General features: G+C 48.8%; 2 protein-coding genes across 7 annotated transcripts in view; both read right to left on the bottom strand.

Moving 5' to 3' along the window:
* The window catches only part of STAT1 (signal transducer and activator of transcription 1), a 44381-nt gene extending 38986 nt beyond the window's left edge, over positions 1 to 5395 (bottom strand). Inside the window, exons 1-2 of one of the 3 annotated variants that reach the window (XM_077319500.1) lie at positions 5323 to 5395; positions 528 to 656 (exon numbers count right to left, since the gene is read on the bottom strand). In XM_077319500.1, coding sequence (XP_077175615.1) covers positions 528 to 655 — 128 coding nt within the window. In that variant the 5' untranslated portion in view covers position 656; positions 5323 to 5395. Of the gene's footprint in view, positions 1 to 527; positions 657 to 3816; positions 3836 to 5322 lie in introns of those variants that run through there. The other 2 variants (XM_077319499.1, XR_013228004.1) reach the window with 2 other exon arrangements.
* A 9002-nt stretch (positions 5396 to 14397) lies between these two features.
* The window catches only part of STAT4 (signal transducer and activator of transcription 4), a 54902-nt gene continuing 51575 nt past the window's right edge, over positions 14398 to 17724 (bottom strand). For 3 of the 4 annotated variants that reach the window (XM_077319484.1, XM_077319485.1, XM_077319487.1), the window contains 2 exons: positions 16299 to 16419; positions 14398 to 15449 (listed from right to left, as the gene is read on the bottom strand). In XM_077319484.1, the coding sequence (XP_077175599.1) occupies positions 15423 to 15449; positions 16299 to 16419 (148 nt within the window). In that variant the 3' untranslated portion in view covers positions 14398 to 15422. The remainder of the gene's footprint in view (positions 15450 to 16298; positions 16420 to 17724) is intronic. The other variant, XM_077319486.1, reaches the window with a different exon arrangement.

Genomic DNA, 17724 nt, shown 5'->3' on the forward strand with positions numbered 1-17724 from the left:
AGCCAATTGCCTGGCGGAGGAGCTCCCTTTTGCAGGCCCTACAGAACTGTTCAAGTTCGGTCAGGGCCCTGATCTCCTCTGGGAGCTCGTTCCACCAGGTGGGGGCCAGGATGGAGAAAGCTCTGGCATTGGTTGAGGTCAAGTGAGCTTCCCTGGGGTCAGGGATCAAGTCGGAGGTGCTGGAGCATAAGGCTCTTTCGGGGTTGTAAGCAGAGAGGCGATCCCTCTTGGATTGCTATCCTGGGCTATCTTGGAAAACCACAGGGCAATGTCAGGGGCAGGAGCTCCAATTAACATGGCTAACCCTCTGGAAAGAATTATATGGTGGAAGCCCTCCATTCACAACAAGTGCTTGAGGGTTGCTTAAATCTAAACTTTTGGGCTGAGCGGACTTAGAAGGCAACATGGAAGTGCTGATGTACAACACAGGCAGCATTTTGCCCAACACGTTTTCGATACAGACACAATCTGCAGCCCATGGGAAAGGAACCCCTTAAAATGACACATGACCCCCACCAGCCTCTCACCAGTCTTGGGCTTCCAGCCACATCGCCAGATACTGCCGGATTTCCATGGGAAAGGAGTCATCGTAGAGCTGGTGCACCTGTTCCAGGAACTTGGCATCCAGTTGCTGCAGTTTGTACCACTGACTCATTCTGATGGATCAAAACACACGAGATTTAGACCACCACCCCCATTCCCTGCCAGACTTCAGCTAAAAGCCTGCAGGACAGAAGAAATGCTAGCTGGCTTTTTCACCTGGCCCAATCGCTCTTGACAACTTGAAAACAGAAAGACAAACGGGAGAACAGGGGATGACCCAACCCGAAAATCATGCCAGGACCCCCAAGTTGTTCTACAGCAGGTTAACATGACCGACTACCTCCTGAAACAATTAATACATTTAGCAAACAAGAAAATAAAATACAACACAACTCTTTATTACACGCTGCACAGAATTTTAGGATTAAAAATGACAAACACAAGGTACCATTAAAAAGTCAGATCTTAGTACACCAACAAGATGAATCTGCACAGAATCAAGGTGAATCTGCACAGAAACAGGATTTTGGAGGTGTAAGCTTTCCAAAGTCAAAGCACCTTCTACCTGATGAAATATGCTTGAGATCCCAGAAGTGCATACCCTCAAGATGCTATTCTGGTTGGCATGCTATGTTATGATTGTTATCTGACACAGTGGTCCCCAACCTTTTTATCACCGAGGACCACTCAACGCTTGACAATTTTACTGAGGCCGGGGGGGGGGGGGTAGTTTACTCCTCTACTCTCAACCACTGCCCTAAGGCTCTCTGATCGCTATGGTAATGTTTAAACATCCCTTCAAAATAAGAAACAGACACGCCACAACAATGAACATAAGGAACATTTTATTTTCATGGAAATTTTAACTCATGACAAGGACAAATCAATGGTTACCCTGAGCTTGTTTCTCTGCAACGAGATAGTCCCATCTGGGAGTGATGGGAGACAATGACACCCGAAGTGTGTTGTAAAGGGCCGGGGGGGGGGGGGGATGAAGTAAAGGGCTGGGGGGGGGAGAAGGCATCCTTCGTGGCCCACCTCCAATTAGTCGACGGACCACATGTGGTCTGCTGCCCACAGGTTGGGGGTTGCTAATCTGACAGATAGTTATAATGGTTTATGTAACTATTTTTGCAACCTTCTATGTAAACCGCCCAGAGCCGTATTGAAGGGTGGTATAAAAATCCAAATAAATAAAATCTTGTTGGTGTCCCTGGTACCCCTGGGCTCAAATCTATCTGCTTGGTCAGCTTTCTTTTCTGGTATATTCTACCTCTGGTTTTCATTGCTTTAGGGATGTGCCTTTGCTGTTTATACTGGTTTTTAAAATGCAATTTTATTAGGTGCATTTGTGATTAGGTACATTTGTGATCCATGAGCTGCCTTAGTGGCCTTGATGCCGTGGCAAAAGAGGATACAATTTTTAAAGGGAAGTTTTTAAAATGAATTCTCCTTCCCTTTCTCGATCAGTGACCCTAGGTTAATTTCTACCTGGGGTTTTCCCCCTTGGATAAGCCGTATGCCGGCTTTGAGGGGGTCGTGGGGTAGCTTCCACCTGACATTGTGCTCTCGAGTAGGACTGATGGAGCTCACCCCTAAGACGGAGCACAGGGAGAATTCCCTATGCAAGTGAGGAAATTGGGAAAAGGTGAGGGGAGTCAGCATGTAGAAGTTACAACTACAACTAATCCAGAGGCTAGGGCTGGTCTAAGCACCAGTTCTTCCCCCTCCAGCTTTCACATTGAAGGGGTGGGAATAGAAACAAGGTACGGGTGGCGCCCCCCACAAGGCACCCCTGCTTCCAGGTTAATCCCGAATCCATTTGGAACAGGCCTATATTTAAAATGCTCGAGTTACCAACATCATGGCAGCCTCAAGGTGTCTATAAACAGAGAGATTTGAGGGGGGGGTGCAAAGGGGAAATAAGCTCTTGAGCAAGGGTAGTCAAACTGCGGCCCTGGGTAGTCAAACTGCGAACGCTGGCAGGGGCTCCTGGGAATTGTAGTCCATGGACATCTGGAGGGCCGCAGTTTGACTACCCCTGCTCTTGAGAGTCAACACTCCCATTGGCAAATGCTTAGCTGCAAGAGAGCTCTCCTCTAATAAATTTATAGTTCCCCAAATTTTGTTGCTGTTCAAGGTGTTAGTGACCCCAAATCTGGCTTTTCTATTGCAGATCAACACGGCTACCGGCTGAAACTTTATTGGGTCTGTCACCACACATTCAAGGTCAGTTTTGAAAGACAGTGAGCCAGGGGTTTCCGTAAACGCATGGTTAAGTTGTCATCCAGCACCACCTCTGCCTTTACAACCCACCATGCTCCCTTTGGCCATCATCTAGGGTCGTCTTGCAGGTCCCCAGCCCCTGATTCGGAACCCTTTAAACCCCAGCTTTCCGCTTGTTGTGCACGCCATCAAAGTCTGTGGAAATTTATGGCAGTTCTTCAGTTCAGTTAGAGCAGTTGTTCCCAAACTTATCTGGCCTACCTCCCCCTTTCCAGAAAAAATATTACTCAGCGCCCTGGAAAATTTTTTTTTAATTATTTTAATAGTTATTCATTGCCCCCAAATGCACCTGTGGCCCATCGCCGCCCCCCTGGATCGCTGCAGCTCCCACCAGGGGGCGGTAGCGCCCACTTTGGGAATCACCGAGTTAGTCAGCTTAGTAGTGGTTAAGAGTGGCGGCCACTCAGTTCTCTCAGAGCTTTTTCAGTCCCACCTATCTCACAGAGCGTCGGTTGTGGGAAGAAGAGAAGGCAACTGTAAACCACTCTGGGGCTTCTCTGAATAGTTAAAAATGCTTCTGCTTCACAAGCATTACTTTGCGCTCCACAAACCAGCCAAATTTTGTCACAAGCTTTAATTCATGAGCCATGGTACAAAATTGTTCACAAAGTTACTTTGATAAATTACTAGGGTCTGTACTGCTGCATATAGCATGCTACAAATAGGATCCTATTATATATTTTTTTGCTCTTCTTAATGTGACGTGCCGATACCCATGCATTGCTTCAGTTCTGTTTTTGGACTTCTGGTTGGTTCTGCAACCTTGTTGCAGTGTTTAATGGATGACTCAATCTTCATAAACAGTCTTGAGTTCAAGTCAGAAAGACAATCAATAAGATGAATAAGAAAATTAAAAAATGAATGTCAAATAGACCTGGTCAATGCATTTTCAACTAGAGCCTCTTAGGGAAAATGCAGGGAAAAATGATTCCGTTGAAATTGTGCTCATTTTAAAATATAAAAATAGAAAAGGGGGGCCGAACAAACCTCATCCAGAAGAATTTCAGATGCTCTCTCTACTCTCACACTAGCCCTTTTGATGAAAAGGAAGAAAGCAAAGTAAATAAACTCAAACTCTGTGCCGGGAAAGGACAGATTCTGCAGTTCACGTGAATTATGCACATCTACAACAGAGTAAAAAAAGAATTCAAAGGATCAGGTAGACTTAAAACAAGTGAATAGATGCATTTTTTTCAGGATGCATTTGTGAAACAGATCTACATTAAATGGGGATTATTCCTAAACTCCCAATAGCTTTACAAATGTTTTCTCCCCCAGAGCTGAACCCAAAGGAATGACGACCTGATCAATTTATTTATTTATTTATTTATTTGATTTAGATACCGTTGTTCTCAAGACTCGTGGTGGTTTACAATACAACGGTAAAAACACAGAACCCTTAAAATCCCCCGCACATTAAAACACAATAAAGATGACTATTAGTTTAGCTTGTCTCTGCTAAATACCTTCATTATGCTCTGGACTAATCCATGCGCCAAACTCTTTTCATCTATGTGGCATTGCAATTTCCATTTCATTGTGTCTGACAAGGTGGGCATGTACATGAAAAGCTTACACCAAACTTTGTTGGTCTTAAAGGTGCCCCTGGACTCACATTTTGTTCTGTTGCTTCAGACCAACCCAGCTGCCCACCAGAATCCTCCACTTCCAGTTTGTGTCAGTTCAGTAAGGGGGGGGGGACAAGGGCAGGACTCCATCACCCATCACTCATTCCAGACAAAAGTTGACAGTTCAATGGAGCCACGTTGAACTCCATGGGCCTTCATAGGACTCCATTAATCCGGCCCACAGTGAACGTCTGGATACAGGTGTCATTTATTTATTTGTTTTCAATTTGTATACCGCCACCCTTCCAATGGATTTGCAGCAGTTCACAGGAACAAAACATTAAAATACAATAAAACCCCTGTAAAAAAAAAAATTATTGGCCCAGACACCCAACGCTGGAAAGTTCATCCCCCGAAATCTTTGTTGGGCTCCAAGTCGTTTCCTGGACTGGAATTTTGTTCTTTTCCTGCAGGCCAACCGTGCAACCCTATGAAAGGATCACTACCTTCGCATACCCGAGTGGATCATAAAATCCAGGTGGCGAGTCACTAACGGGGACACCGCAGCACCCGACCATGCGTGGATCGGGGCCCAGGGACACCTAAACGCGGACATTTTTTTCCGGGGTTCGAGTTTGCAGCTGCAGTCTCTGCCTCACCGAACTGGGAAGCCTTGCACGGCCGGGCAGGGCGAAAGCAAACTGCTGGCAGCTCAGGTCGACTCCGAAGCAAAACAATCCCATCCCGGGATCGCAGCCCTAGTAGGTAGGGATGGGAGCACACGCGTCGGGCTGCAATAGACACGGGGAGGACGGGCCGGACCTCGCAGGGCTTCCTCGTGAGGCAGTTGCATCCCCCACCTCCCTGTGTGGCCCCGATCCCCGCTTTTGCAAGCTCCCGCGGGCTGCAAGCGCTTTGCCTTTACCTGGCGGCAAGTCCTCCTTCTGGTCGGGCGCTTGTCTGAAAACGAAACCGATTCCCGACTCGGAAATAGGAAGGGGACCCGGCGGAGGCGGCCAATCAGCGAGCAGGGGAGGGCCCCCTCAGCCAATCAGAGAGGAGAGGGCAGCCCGGGGACGTTCGGGGCTATTCCCGCCGCGCGGCCACCCTCCCGCCGCTGCGCCCAGGGGCTGCGGCGGCGCGTGTTCGGGAAATTAATTGGCTTGCCTTTGCAACAAGAAAGAAAAACATTTGCCCGGGGAAGGCGCCTGGCGGTCAGGGAAGAGCTGGGGAGCTGGGCATCAAAAATAAATATTTATTTATTATATTTCCAGCGGGCAGCCGTCGGTGTGCAGAACAGCAAGGAGGGGTAGTCAACCTGTGGTCCTCCAGATGTCCATGGACTACAAATCCCTTGAGCCCCTGCCAGCATTTGCTGGCAGGGGCTTATGGGAATTGTAGTCCAGTGACATCTGGAGGACCACAGGTTGACTACCCCTGGATTAGAGGGATGCCAGCCTCCAGGCAGGGCAGGGGATTCCCTGGAATTGCACCTCCAGATTGCAAATATCAGGAGAAAAGGGATGCTTTGCACGGGAGGGGTGGACTCTTGTGGCAGTGTGCCCCAGTCTCCACCCCCAGATTCTCAACCTGGATTTGGCAACCCCGCCTCCCCGCCAGAGGGGAACTTGTCAATAGGGATGCCAGCCTCCAGGTGCGACCTGGGGAACCGGTGAAGTGACAGTTCAGACTACAGGGATCAGTTCTCTGGAACAGGGGTAGTCAACCTGTGGTCCTCCAGATGTTTGTGGACTATAATTCCCAGACTACCCCTGCTCTGGGGGAAAGGGATGCTTTGGAGGGGGACTCTGTGGCACTGTGCCCTCCCCAGGCTCTACCCCCAAATCTCCAGCCGTTCCCTAGCCAAAGCTGGCAATGACCCTGAACAACAGAGTCACGTAATGCTGAAGCATGTCAGTACAAACACCTAGCGCCTTTAGGGCTGGATACATTTTTAAACTGCTCTTCCAAGGGAGGTCAACATCCATTTCCCTTTCTCTGGTTGACTCTCACAACAACCTTGTGAGGTAGGTTATGCTGAGAGTGCGGGATTGGCTCAAGGTCACCCAGCGAGTTTGCATGATGGAGCAGAGACCTGGCTTCCTGGTTTAGTGTTGCAAGCAAGATATATTTTAATATATTTTTATTATTATATTAAAAATATTCTTTTTAATATAGAAACGCTGTGATCTGGATGACCCAGGCTTGCTATTTAGCCTTAGAAGTTAAGCAAACCCCCTCTGAATGTCTCTTGCCTTGAAAAGGGGGTTGTGGTGACCTGATAAATAAATCCTAAAACTCCTGCCACGCTTATGGATGTTGACCTCGTCTGGCCTCCTCCTGCTTCTCAAGCAATCTATCCCTAAGGCTGTGGGATTTGCCTCTTTAAATTTGAGATTTTACTAGTTACTTATCCTTGCTCACTTTTCGTGGCCAGCCTGAGCACACTGTGGGATGGGCAGCCCATAAACTGAATTTTAAAATAAATATGAATAAAATAAGTGAATTTCATATAATCACTGCAGCCTGCCTTGATTGATTGATTGTATTTATATACTGCCCTCCTGGGAGGCTCAGAAAAAGACAGCAACAAACACAACGCCACACCCCGTGCACAACAATAGTACTGCCTTTAGTATTATAGTAGCCCTGCCTTCTGTTAGGAATAGGTTTGCCAGCTCTGGGCTGGGATAGATCTGGAGGCTTTGGGGGTGGAGCCTGGAGAGGGTGGGACTTAGGAGGGGAGGGGAGGGACCTCAGGGAGGTACAGGGTCACAGAGTCTACCTTTCAAAGCTGTCATTTCCTCCACAGGCTGGAAATGAGTTGCAATTCCAGGTCTCCAGGCATCACCCAGAGGTTACCAATAGGAAGGCCAAATGGTGCAGGTTGAAAATCAGGGGCATTTCATTTTGTTCTTTCCAGTTTGTCTTTAACATTGGCAGCGCTGAAAGAAGAAAGATTGCTTGGAAGAGGCTCGGACGCGGTAAAAAATGTACTAAATTCTGCATTATACTGACTATATACGTTATTTTATTATTATTACAAAATATTATCTATTATTTACTTTGTAGAATAGTCTCAACGAAGACTATAACACGTTATTGACCAATACTGGGGAATGGATCGCTTGACTGTTACATAGTTGGACTATCATTGTTCCAATTCGCTGCATTATTGGACTGTTACCAATTTTTGTACTTCTCTGATGTAAGGGAGTTGCTTTTGGCCTTTGATCAAGAAGCACATTAGCAATCATAGTAAATATTTTGATTTTCATTTAGCCCAAAACAGTTTTCCTATTTTAGAACCAACCAGAGGTTGGCAAACCCAGGAAAGAAGGGGGGGGGGGAATCAATCACCAAGCACAAGCGTTTTTCAATACTATAAAACATTTGCAATTTATTTTCCAGTTCCCTAAAACTCTTCTTCAGGTTCAGGGCTCAGTGGCTGGTCACACTGTCACCCAAACCTGCCTTGCAGGATTGTTGTGAGGGCAGAACGGAAGAAGAAGAAGAAAGAAGAATAGTTGGTACTTATATGCCACTTTTCTCTTCCAGAAGGAGCCTCAAAGCAGCTTACAGTCACCTTCCCTTTCCTCTCCCCACAACAGACACCCTGTGAGGGAGGCGAGGCTGAGAGAGCCTTGATATCACTGCTTGGTCAGAACAGCTTTATCAGTGCCGTGGTGAGCCCAAGGTCACCCAGCTGGCTGCATGTGGGGGAGTGCAGAATCGAACCCGGCATGCCAGAAGTCCACACGCCCAACCACTACACCAAGCTGGCTCAATTCATGAATGTTGCTCTAGGTCTCCACTGGGCGAAAGGTCAGATACAAATAAATAAAAAGCCCCCTCCCCACAAAAAAGGGGGGCTGGAGGTCCGGAAGCAAAAAATTTCTTCGTTCTTTCTGGATGCCATCTAGAAGAGTTTAGGTCAGCCTGCGCCATTGTCCATTCCTTCATGTTCCCCTCACAGCAGCCCTGCAGAGTAGAGGCAGCAATACTGGGAGTCCCCACCCCCGTTTGCTTCATGGGTCATCCAATTGCCAACCTAGTAGTAGCCCCATAGTGGAGGGCACAGGTTTTTGTGTTAAGTGTCCAGATTTGTGTGTGTGTGTGGGGGGGGTTGCCAGCCTCCAGCTGGAACCTGAATATCAGCCGGAACAGCGGGATCTCCAGGTCACAGAGATCAGTTCCCCTGGTGAAAAAGACTTGGGTGGCCAAGCCCCCGCTGAGCCACTGGTGGGGAATAGGGGTAGGGTGGCCAGTTCCAGGTTTGGATGCTGGACTGGATGGACCACTAGTTGGCCCTTGTGTGAGACAGGAGGCTGGACTAGATGGGCCACTGGTCTGATCCAGCAGGGCTCTCCTGATGTTCTTAGGCTGCGGTAGTCAAACTGTGGCCCTCCAGATGTCCATGGACTACAATTCCCAGGAGCCCCTGCCAGCAAATGCTGGCAGGGGCTCCTGGGAATTGTAGTCCATGGACATCAGGAGGGCCGCAGTTTGACTACCCCTGTTCTTAGGCATGCCTTGCTGTTGGACCGCCAGAGGAGCTGGTCAGCCCCAGGGTAAGCGAGGTTGCAGGACTAAGTGGGCCACTGGACAGAGCCAGCAGGACGCTTCTTCAGTTCCTATGGCATCCCTCCCTCCCATGCCCTGCTCCCGCCTCTCCAGGAATTTCCCGACCCAGAGTTGGCAACCCTAGGATTCTGAAAGATCTCTCTCTCTTTCTCTCCCCCCAACCCCTCGGATCCCTGGGCTGGTTTCTTGGCCACCTTGGGGGAAGCGGCCAGATCCCTCCGGGCTTGCAAAGCAAAAAGAAGGGGGGGGGGGGTAAGCGGAGGGAGGGCAGGCGGGTGGCGGGAACAGCCGGCCACGTGGTTTCCGAGAAGCCGGCGGAGCTCCGGGAAGGCAGCTGGGCATCCGAAAGCGAAAGTCGGGCCGCGGCGGAGGGAGGGGGAGCGGGCTTGGCCGTCGCCCCTCCCCGCCGCTCGATGGAGCGAGACCCGCCTTGGCCACGGATCCAGACGGCCGCCTCCCCACGTGCCAACCTCCCGGTGGGGCCTGGAATCTTCCCGGAAGGGCCGCTGATCTCCGAAGGGCAGGGGTCCGTCACCCTGGACTCTATGGCAGCCTCGCCCCCAATGGTTATGCTGGGTGGACAGTGGAGTTATCAGGGGCCCCCACCGGCCACCGAGGGGGGAGGATGGCCAGTTTGGAGGGGGGGGGGTGTAATTCCAGGGGATTCTCAGGGCTCACCTGGCCATTGCATCCCAAATTGGGGAGAGCCCGGAGATTTGGGGGATGGACAGTCCCCCTTCTAAGTAGCCACTCTCTCCAGGGGAACCAATCTCTACAGTCTGGAGTTGAGCTGTAATTCCAGGGGATCCCCAGGTCCCACCTGGAGGCTGGCAACCCTCGTTGGGAAACTCCTGAAGATTTGGGGATGGAGCCTGGGGAGGACAGGGGCCTTGGGTGCAGTGCTGCAGAGCCCAGCCTCCAGTCAATGTATCTCTTTTCTAAAGGGGAACTGATCTCTGTAGCCTGAAGATGAACTGCCCTTCCTGGGGATCCCCAGGTCATCTCTTTTGGGGAAATAGCTGAAGATTTTGGAGGTGGAGACTGAGGAGGGAGGGGTTTGGGAGGGAGGGGGAGAGTGGGATAGAACACCCCTAAAGCTGCCACTTTCTCAAGGAACTGATCTCTGTCATCGGGCAGTTTGTGATTCTGGGAGCTCTCCAGGCCTCAACTGGAGACTGGTGGCAACCTGTGTTCTTCCTGGCCCCTGTCAAGTGTTCTTAGAATGTGGGCGGGGCTTCTACGCAGCAGGCCTGCTTTCTCCTCTTGCAGCTTGAACTTGGCATTCCATGCATGTCTTTGTGGTTGGCTCTGCCTTCCCTGGTGGCCATTTTGTGGTTCCACCCACCTCGCTGTTTCAAATTCCCAAGGGGCCTGCAGGCTGGAAAGCCAGGGGACCCCTTTTCTGTGATGTGTAGGGGTGGCCAAGCCGTGGCTCTCCACATGCCCGTGGAATACAATTCCCATGAGCACCAAGGGCTTATGGGAATTGTAGTCCATGGGCAGATGGAGAGCTACTGTCTGGCCACCTCTTCATTAGACCCCAAAGCCCTTCCCTCTCCAAGCTCAACCCCCTCATCTCGGGGATTTCGAACACAGAGCTGGCAACCATCTTCCTGAGCAAATCACTGGGAATGACAAATGCCAGTGCTCAGCTAGCATCAATGTCTGAAGCATCAGCATTGAACTTGCTTACACTGTTCTCCCCACTGCTCCTCCTAAGGCAGTGGTTCTTCCTAATGGCGCGACCCTTTAATACATTTGCTCATCTTGTGGTGACCCCCCAACCATTAAACTATGCAAGGGTTCTTTCACAGATATTAAACCAAAAGTGACCAATGTCGTGAAGATCCATTGTTCACGGTTGTATATAAATTGTTTTTTCCCCGGGGTTTCTCAGTTCAGTTCAGTTCAGTTCTGCCTCTCATCCCACCATGCAGATCTCGATTTTTTTCCGCTGCTCCAGACAGACGAAAGCTCTATCTCGTTCTACCCCGCAAGGCTGTTGTGTGGATGGCGCGCCCCCCCCCCCAGCCAAGCTGCTTGCCCTGCTGCGACCCCTGTGAAAGGGTTCGACCCCCAAAGGGGTCCCGACCCCCAAGGTTGAGAACCACTGTCCTAAGGGCAGCAGACAGCCGACTCTACTCCTACCGTATCAACAACCTTGTGAGGTAGGATCAGCTGAAAGAGTGTGACTGACCCAAAATCACCTATAGCAAGTTTCTGTGACTGAGTGTGTCTTTGAAGGGGCTGGTCTTCTGGATCCTGGCCTGACATACTTTTAAATACCACACAATATTTCAAAATGGATATTGCGGAGCTGGAGAAATAAAATAAGAAGGCAACCAGGATGATGAGGGTCAACATCCCCAAGAGGAAAGAACAAATTGTCCAGGACTTTTCTGTTAAGAAAATGAGATGACTAAAAAATGGGGGGGGGGGGTATGATAGAGGTTCACAAAATTATTCATGTTGTGGAGAGAGTGGACAAACTGAAATTTCTCCCCTTCTCCCAAAATATGAGAATTTGAGGGTATCCAGTGAAGCTGATGAAGATGAAACTCAAATACTTTTGCCACCTCATGAGAAGGAAGGACTCCCTGGAGAAGAGCCTAATGCTGGGAGCGATTGAGGGCAAAAGAAGAAGGGGACGACAGAGAATGAGGTGGCTGGATGGAGTCACTGAAGCAGTAGGTGCAAACTTAAATGGACTCCGGGGAATGGTAGAGGACAGGAAGGCCTGGAGGTTCATTGTCCATGGGGCCACGATGGGTCGGACACGACTTCGCACCTAACAACAACAACAAGTGAAGCTGATGGGTAGTAGGTTTCAGGATGGCCAAAAGGAAATACTAATTGATACAGAGAGGGATTAAAATGTGGAACTCACCATCAGGGGATGTTTTGATGGCTACAGGAATAAGCAATTTTAAAAGGAGGACAGATTCATGGAGAAGGAGTCTATCAATGACTACTAGCCATGGTGGATGAAGGGAAACGCCACATTCAGAGACACTGGAATCAAGCCCTGTTGTTGGCTTCCAGAGGAATTGTTTGGCCCCTGTGTGAGACAGAATGCTGGACTGGATGGACCACTGGTCTGAGTCAGCAGGACTCATCTGATGTTCTTATAAGGGGAAGGCTTTGGTGTCTCTGCCCTGTTGCTGGCCCTCCAGAGGAACTGGTTGGCCACTCTGTGAGAGCATGCTGGACTGGATGAACCACTGGTCTCATCCAGCAGGACTTTTCTGATGTTCTAATGAAGGCCTTGACCACTCTGCCCCGTTGTCCCTCCCTAGAGAAACAGGTTGGCCACTGTGTGAGGCAGGATGCTTGACTGGATGGACCTCTGGTCTCAGTCTGCAGGACTCTTCTGATGTTCTTATAAGGGGAAGGCCTTGGTGTCTCTGCCCTGTTGCTGGCCCTCCAGAGGAACTGGTTGGCCACTCAGTGAGACAGCATGCTGGACTGGATGGACCACTGGTCTCATCCAGCAGGGCTTTTCTGATGTTCTAATGAAGGCCTTGACCACTCTGCCCCGTTGTCCCTCTCTAGAGAAACAGGTTGGCCACTGTGAGAGGCAGGATGCTGGACTGGATGGACCTCTGGTCTGATTCAGCAGGCTTCGTCTTCTGTTCTTGGGAAGGCCTTGGCCTCTAGGCCCGGTTGCTGGCCTTCCAAACTTGTTATCTTCTTTGTGAGACAAGATGCTGAAATAGATGGACCACTGGTATGATCCAGCAGGGCTCTTCTGATGTTCTAACACTAAATACATAGGTGGGTTGAGTGCCAGATTAAGTTCTGGGAAGACCAGGTCCAAATTTCCACTCTGCCACAAAGCTCCTAGATTGCAGAATTTTTTTTCTTCCGCTGTGATAACTCCCGCTTCAAATTTTGTGGCCCACGTTTGGAAATACTTTGCATTTTAATGTCATAGAATAACAACATCTGTTTTCAATTGCCAAAATTTAGAACAACTTAGGAAACAGAACTCCGGAATATTAATTTTCCAGAGGGGAGATGAGTCAGTCTGCAAGATAACTGCTAGATTCGAATCCAGGAGCAACTCAAGAGACCAGTGTCAGGTCGTAAGCTTTCGAGAGTCAAAGCTCCTTTCCGCACAGAGATTAAAATAGAAAAATCTACCTGGCAGACAATTATTCTCTCTGAGGGCTATTGGTTTCTGTGTCTCTCTTCAAGAGGGGATGCAGCTGTAGGTAGTGTTTAATTATAGCAAGATGTTGTATTTGCATGTGGAAAATCCAGATGCGAATTCCGGCTCAGACTGAGTCATTTTGGCACTCTGCTCCTTATCCAAGGAAGAGCCGAATAAACATTATGTGAGTTTTGTTGACACTGAGAATGACAAATGCCAGTTGTGGGCCCCACAATCTACAGTCTGAAGCACTAGAAATTTACTTTCTCTTCTACCCACTGCTCCTCTGGAGTCCAGGGCAGCAGACTCGACTCCTCCATTCTCAAATATGTGGATATAGTCTGCTCCTGCTGTGCCAGGAGAGTTTTAGGAAATGTGGCACATTAGAGAAAGGTAAGAATGGTAATGTTTGCACTGCACTTCGTCTCAGTGGAAACCATATTATGGTGTCTCCCCCCCTTCTTTCATCATGCCAGATGTTCTGTGGGGGATCTTAGTGGCAGAGCATCTGCTTGGCATGCATAAGTCCCTAAATTCAGGCCCCCAGCATCTCAAGTTTATTGGTTCGAGAGATAAGAACCTCGGTCTGAGACCATGGAGAACTATCCATGGGTGGGTGGGTGTCGTCGTTATCAGGGGCGGCCTCTAATCTGGGGAACCAAGTTCAGTACCCCACTCCTCCTCCACATGCAGCCAGTTGGGTGATCTTGGGCCAGTCCCAGTTCTCAGAGCGCTCTCAGCCCCACCGACCTCACAAGGTGTCTGTTGTGGGGAGAGGGAAGGGAAGGCAACTGTAAGCCGCTTTGAGACTCTTCGGGTAGAGGAAAGCGGCATATAAGAACCAACTCCTTCTTCTCCTTCTCCTTCTTCTTCTTCTTCTCCTTCTAAGCCCCCATCCTCCCCACATACACACACAGACAGGGCATTCACAGGGTGATCTTTACCCATTCACTGGTTCTTAGCCTAACTTGCTTCATTGGAACAAGACGAGGGGGGGGCGGGATCAAGTTCCGGGCTCAGAGCTTGGTGAAAGAGTGGGACAAAACCTGATCAAGAGCGACTGCATAAAGATAGGCTTCACTGGACACCCTGCTGAGGCGCCACCAAAAGATTCTGCTTCCATTCCTCTGTAGAGGCCAGCTGTGACAGCTGAGGACACACTGGGCAGCTGTACCTCCTGCCCTGGGCTTTTTGATCACAGAACACATGTCTGCAATACACATCTCCCTGCTGCATGCAATTAAGACTATGAAAACATACCAGTTGATTAGAAAGTCTTTTATTTAAAAACGTTTAAAACAACAATTTTTCAAAAATTACAGACGTGCCATCGCTTTGCAGAAATGCCCTCAGTCCTGGGGAATGAATTTTGGAGTCACTAGAGCAGGGGTGGCCAAACTGGCTCTCCAGATGTCCGTGGACTACAATTTGTTTGCTGAAATTTAAGGCATCTAGCGGAGGTCTCCATCCTTTTTGAGCCTGAAAGCACCTTGGAATTCTGACAGAGTGATGAGCGTGCCACAAAATGGCTGCTGCATGAGGCAGAACCAACCACAAAATGGCTGCCACAGGCTGCTTTCAGTCAGACAGTAAAGATTGTGGACACCAGGACATGTGGCAGCAGATGCCGTGGCGCCCATAGGCCTGAGCCAACTAGGAAGGACATGCTATAATAATAAAATGGTGATGTTTAGGTTGGGGACCCTTGTTATGGTGCTGTCACGTATGTTTTGCTTATAGTCACAATGCATTATCAAATTTGTAGTTTTCAGGTTGTGTCAGTAGTCCTTACAGATCCACATTTCACTATCGGCTTTACTACATTAAGAACTACGACCTGCAAATGGCGATTCGGTAGCAAAATATTAAAGCATCAAAGTAATAAAAACTGAGCAAAAAGTGAACCGATCTCTTGATGAACATCATTAGATTTACTCAAAGCATGTTGAATTTCAGGAGAAATAGTTTACTACCGTAATTTTTTGCATTCTCTATTAAATTACTGAGTCACTGTGAGTGAAAGTTTAAAGCTGGCGGTTCTGCTGGAACTAACATTCATTTCCTCATCTTTTATTCCCTGCACTTCCACTTACAAAAACACGAAACCTACCATCTCCTTGGTTTATAAATATCAATTTGAACTATTTATGAAAGAACAATGATGGAAGTCATGTATTTGTCTCCAGGAAATAGGAATTCACAAAAAAAACAACAACCAATGTTTATTTAGGAACTCTGATTTTTAAAACATATACACCCTCCCCCGTAGAACTTTCACGATCTGAAGGTCAATCTGTTGAATAAGGAGAACTCATCTAGAAGAAAAGAATGAGAACATGTCAATTCTCAGAAATCCACTGAGGTTCTGCCCCCCCCCCTGCAAAAAAGGATGCTGAGAAAATGCCCAAAGCAAAAAATTGCTGAGCAAACTGAAAGCAGAAGCTACAAATGATAATTTTCTGTAGTCTAGTCAAGGGCTAGTCTATAATATACTATAGAAGAGTTAGCTGGTTTTTTTTGTACCCCACTTTTTACTACTTGAAGGAGTCACAATGTGGCTGACAGTCATCTTCCCTTCCTCTCCCCATAACAGGTACCTCTCTCCATAACAGGCAACAGTGCATCTAGTCCTGCATCCTGTCTCTCACAGGGGCCAACCAGTTCCTCTGGAGGGCCAGCAACAGGGCAGAGAGGCTGAGGCCTTCCTAAGAACATCAGAAGAGCCCTGCTGGATCAGACCAGTGGCCCATCTAGTCCAGCATCCTCTCACATAGGCCAACCAGTTCCTCTGCATGGCCAACAATGATGTAGAGATTTCCCTTGGCCAAAATGGCTGGCAGCCATTGATACACATCCTCTGTGAATCTATGCAATCCCCTTCTTCATTCTAAATGGTATATCTCTGGTTATGCTTTACACACCTTCCTTTATAGAAAAGAACCAAAACTGCAGAATGTTTACAGTGTAGGACTAGGATCTCGTATGTCTGGGTTCAGAACCCTGCTTTTCCTTGAATCTGCCTGGGGGAATTTGGGCCAGTCGCCCCCTCAACCTAACCTACTTCACAGGGTTCTTGTAAGGATAAAACAGAGGAAAGAGTAGTAACCTCTTTGGGTTCCCACTGGGTGGAAATGAAGGACAGATACAAATGGGGAAGTAAAAACCTTTTGACGTACAGCTGTTTCCATCACTGTGGGGCTTAGGTGTTCTCTCAAAATGGCATAGACACTTGGAGACATGGGGAGAAGGTCGGATGGAGATGGTGGGCCGGTGGAATCACTCAAGCTTCAAGAAAGGGGGGGAAACGGGAAAATGGCTGTTTTCACAAGTTGCACAAGATGGCAAATGAGTCGTTATTCAACACATGAATGAGAAGCTGCTGTTAACAGCTCGTATCATATATATCCCACATCCATCCACCTTCCTATCTAACTCCCTCCTTGCCTCCCATATATCACTACTCGGAATTAAGACCCATTGATACCAGTGGTGCTTAGCTCCAAGTCATTGGGCCTCAGATCATGGCCAAGTATGTTCATGCTGCCTTGTCCTGGATAGCCCGATCTTGTCAGAAACCAAGTTTAGAAGGATATCAGTTGTGTGGTAGTTGCCTAGCGACAGCCACTGACAGCATCCATTTCTACAGGAGCTCCAACACAAATTTTTATCTCATATTCTTCTGCAAACCCAGAGCTTTCCACAGGTTTGCAGGAAGATCTTGTCTGCTCATGGCTCCAGTCTGTGGATTTAAGTATCCACAGATTTGGCCATGTAGAGAGTTCGATAGCATGATTGCCTGGACAATCACAAGCCCTGGCCTAGCTAGCCCAAGCTAGGCCAAACTAATTTTGTTTGTTTATAATTGGATTTGTATGATTGCCGCTCCCTGAGATGGCTCGCGGCGGTTTACAATTTTGGTATACAAGCCATACAATAAGAATAAAAACCCCATTAAACCCAATAAAAACATTCTGAAACTCAACCCAAACTATGGCGAAATACAATTTAATTTATATCCCACACAAACCCAGTGGGTGGACCAAACATGGCCAGTGGAAATTGGGATATTGTCACTGGGGACCTTTCAAGTCAGCCTAATCTAATACTGGCCCAGACCCTAAGGGGAGAGGGGAATCGGTCTTAATCCCCAGGACTGCTTCCCAGCCTCAGACAAACGCCTGGCAGAAGAGCTCCGTTTTGCAGGCCCTGCAGGACTCGGAGAGCTCCAACAAGGCCCATAGCATATCAAATCTCAGAAGCTAAGCAGCGTAAGCCCTAGACCAGTTGTCCTCAACCCCGGTCCGGGGGCCAGTCCATGGATCAGTTGGTTCCGGGCTGTGGCTCCTCCTCGTCCTCCTCCCCGGCTGCTGCCTCGGGGGCTGCCCTGCCACTCTGCCGCTGGCTCACCTTTGGTGCTCTCCAGCGGCCGCCATGGCTGGGGCTCCCCCTCGGTGTGGCACTGCTGCTGGCAGCGCCCCCTAGTGGGCTGCAGGAAGTCAGGGGTGCCGGCGGGAAATAAGTGGAGCAGGGGCTCAGGCAGCAGTGGTGACATCCCTCGGCAAAAGACTACCCCCCCCCTGGCCTCAGTAA

The sequence above is a fragment of the Paroedura picta genome, chromosome 2 (genome assembly GCF_049243985.1).
Source record: "Paroedura picta isolate Pp20150507F chromosome 2, Ppicta_v3.0, whole genome shotgun sequence".
NCBI lineage: Eukaryota > Metazoa > Chordata > Lepidosauria > Squamata > Gekkonidae > Paroedura > Paroedura picta.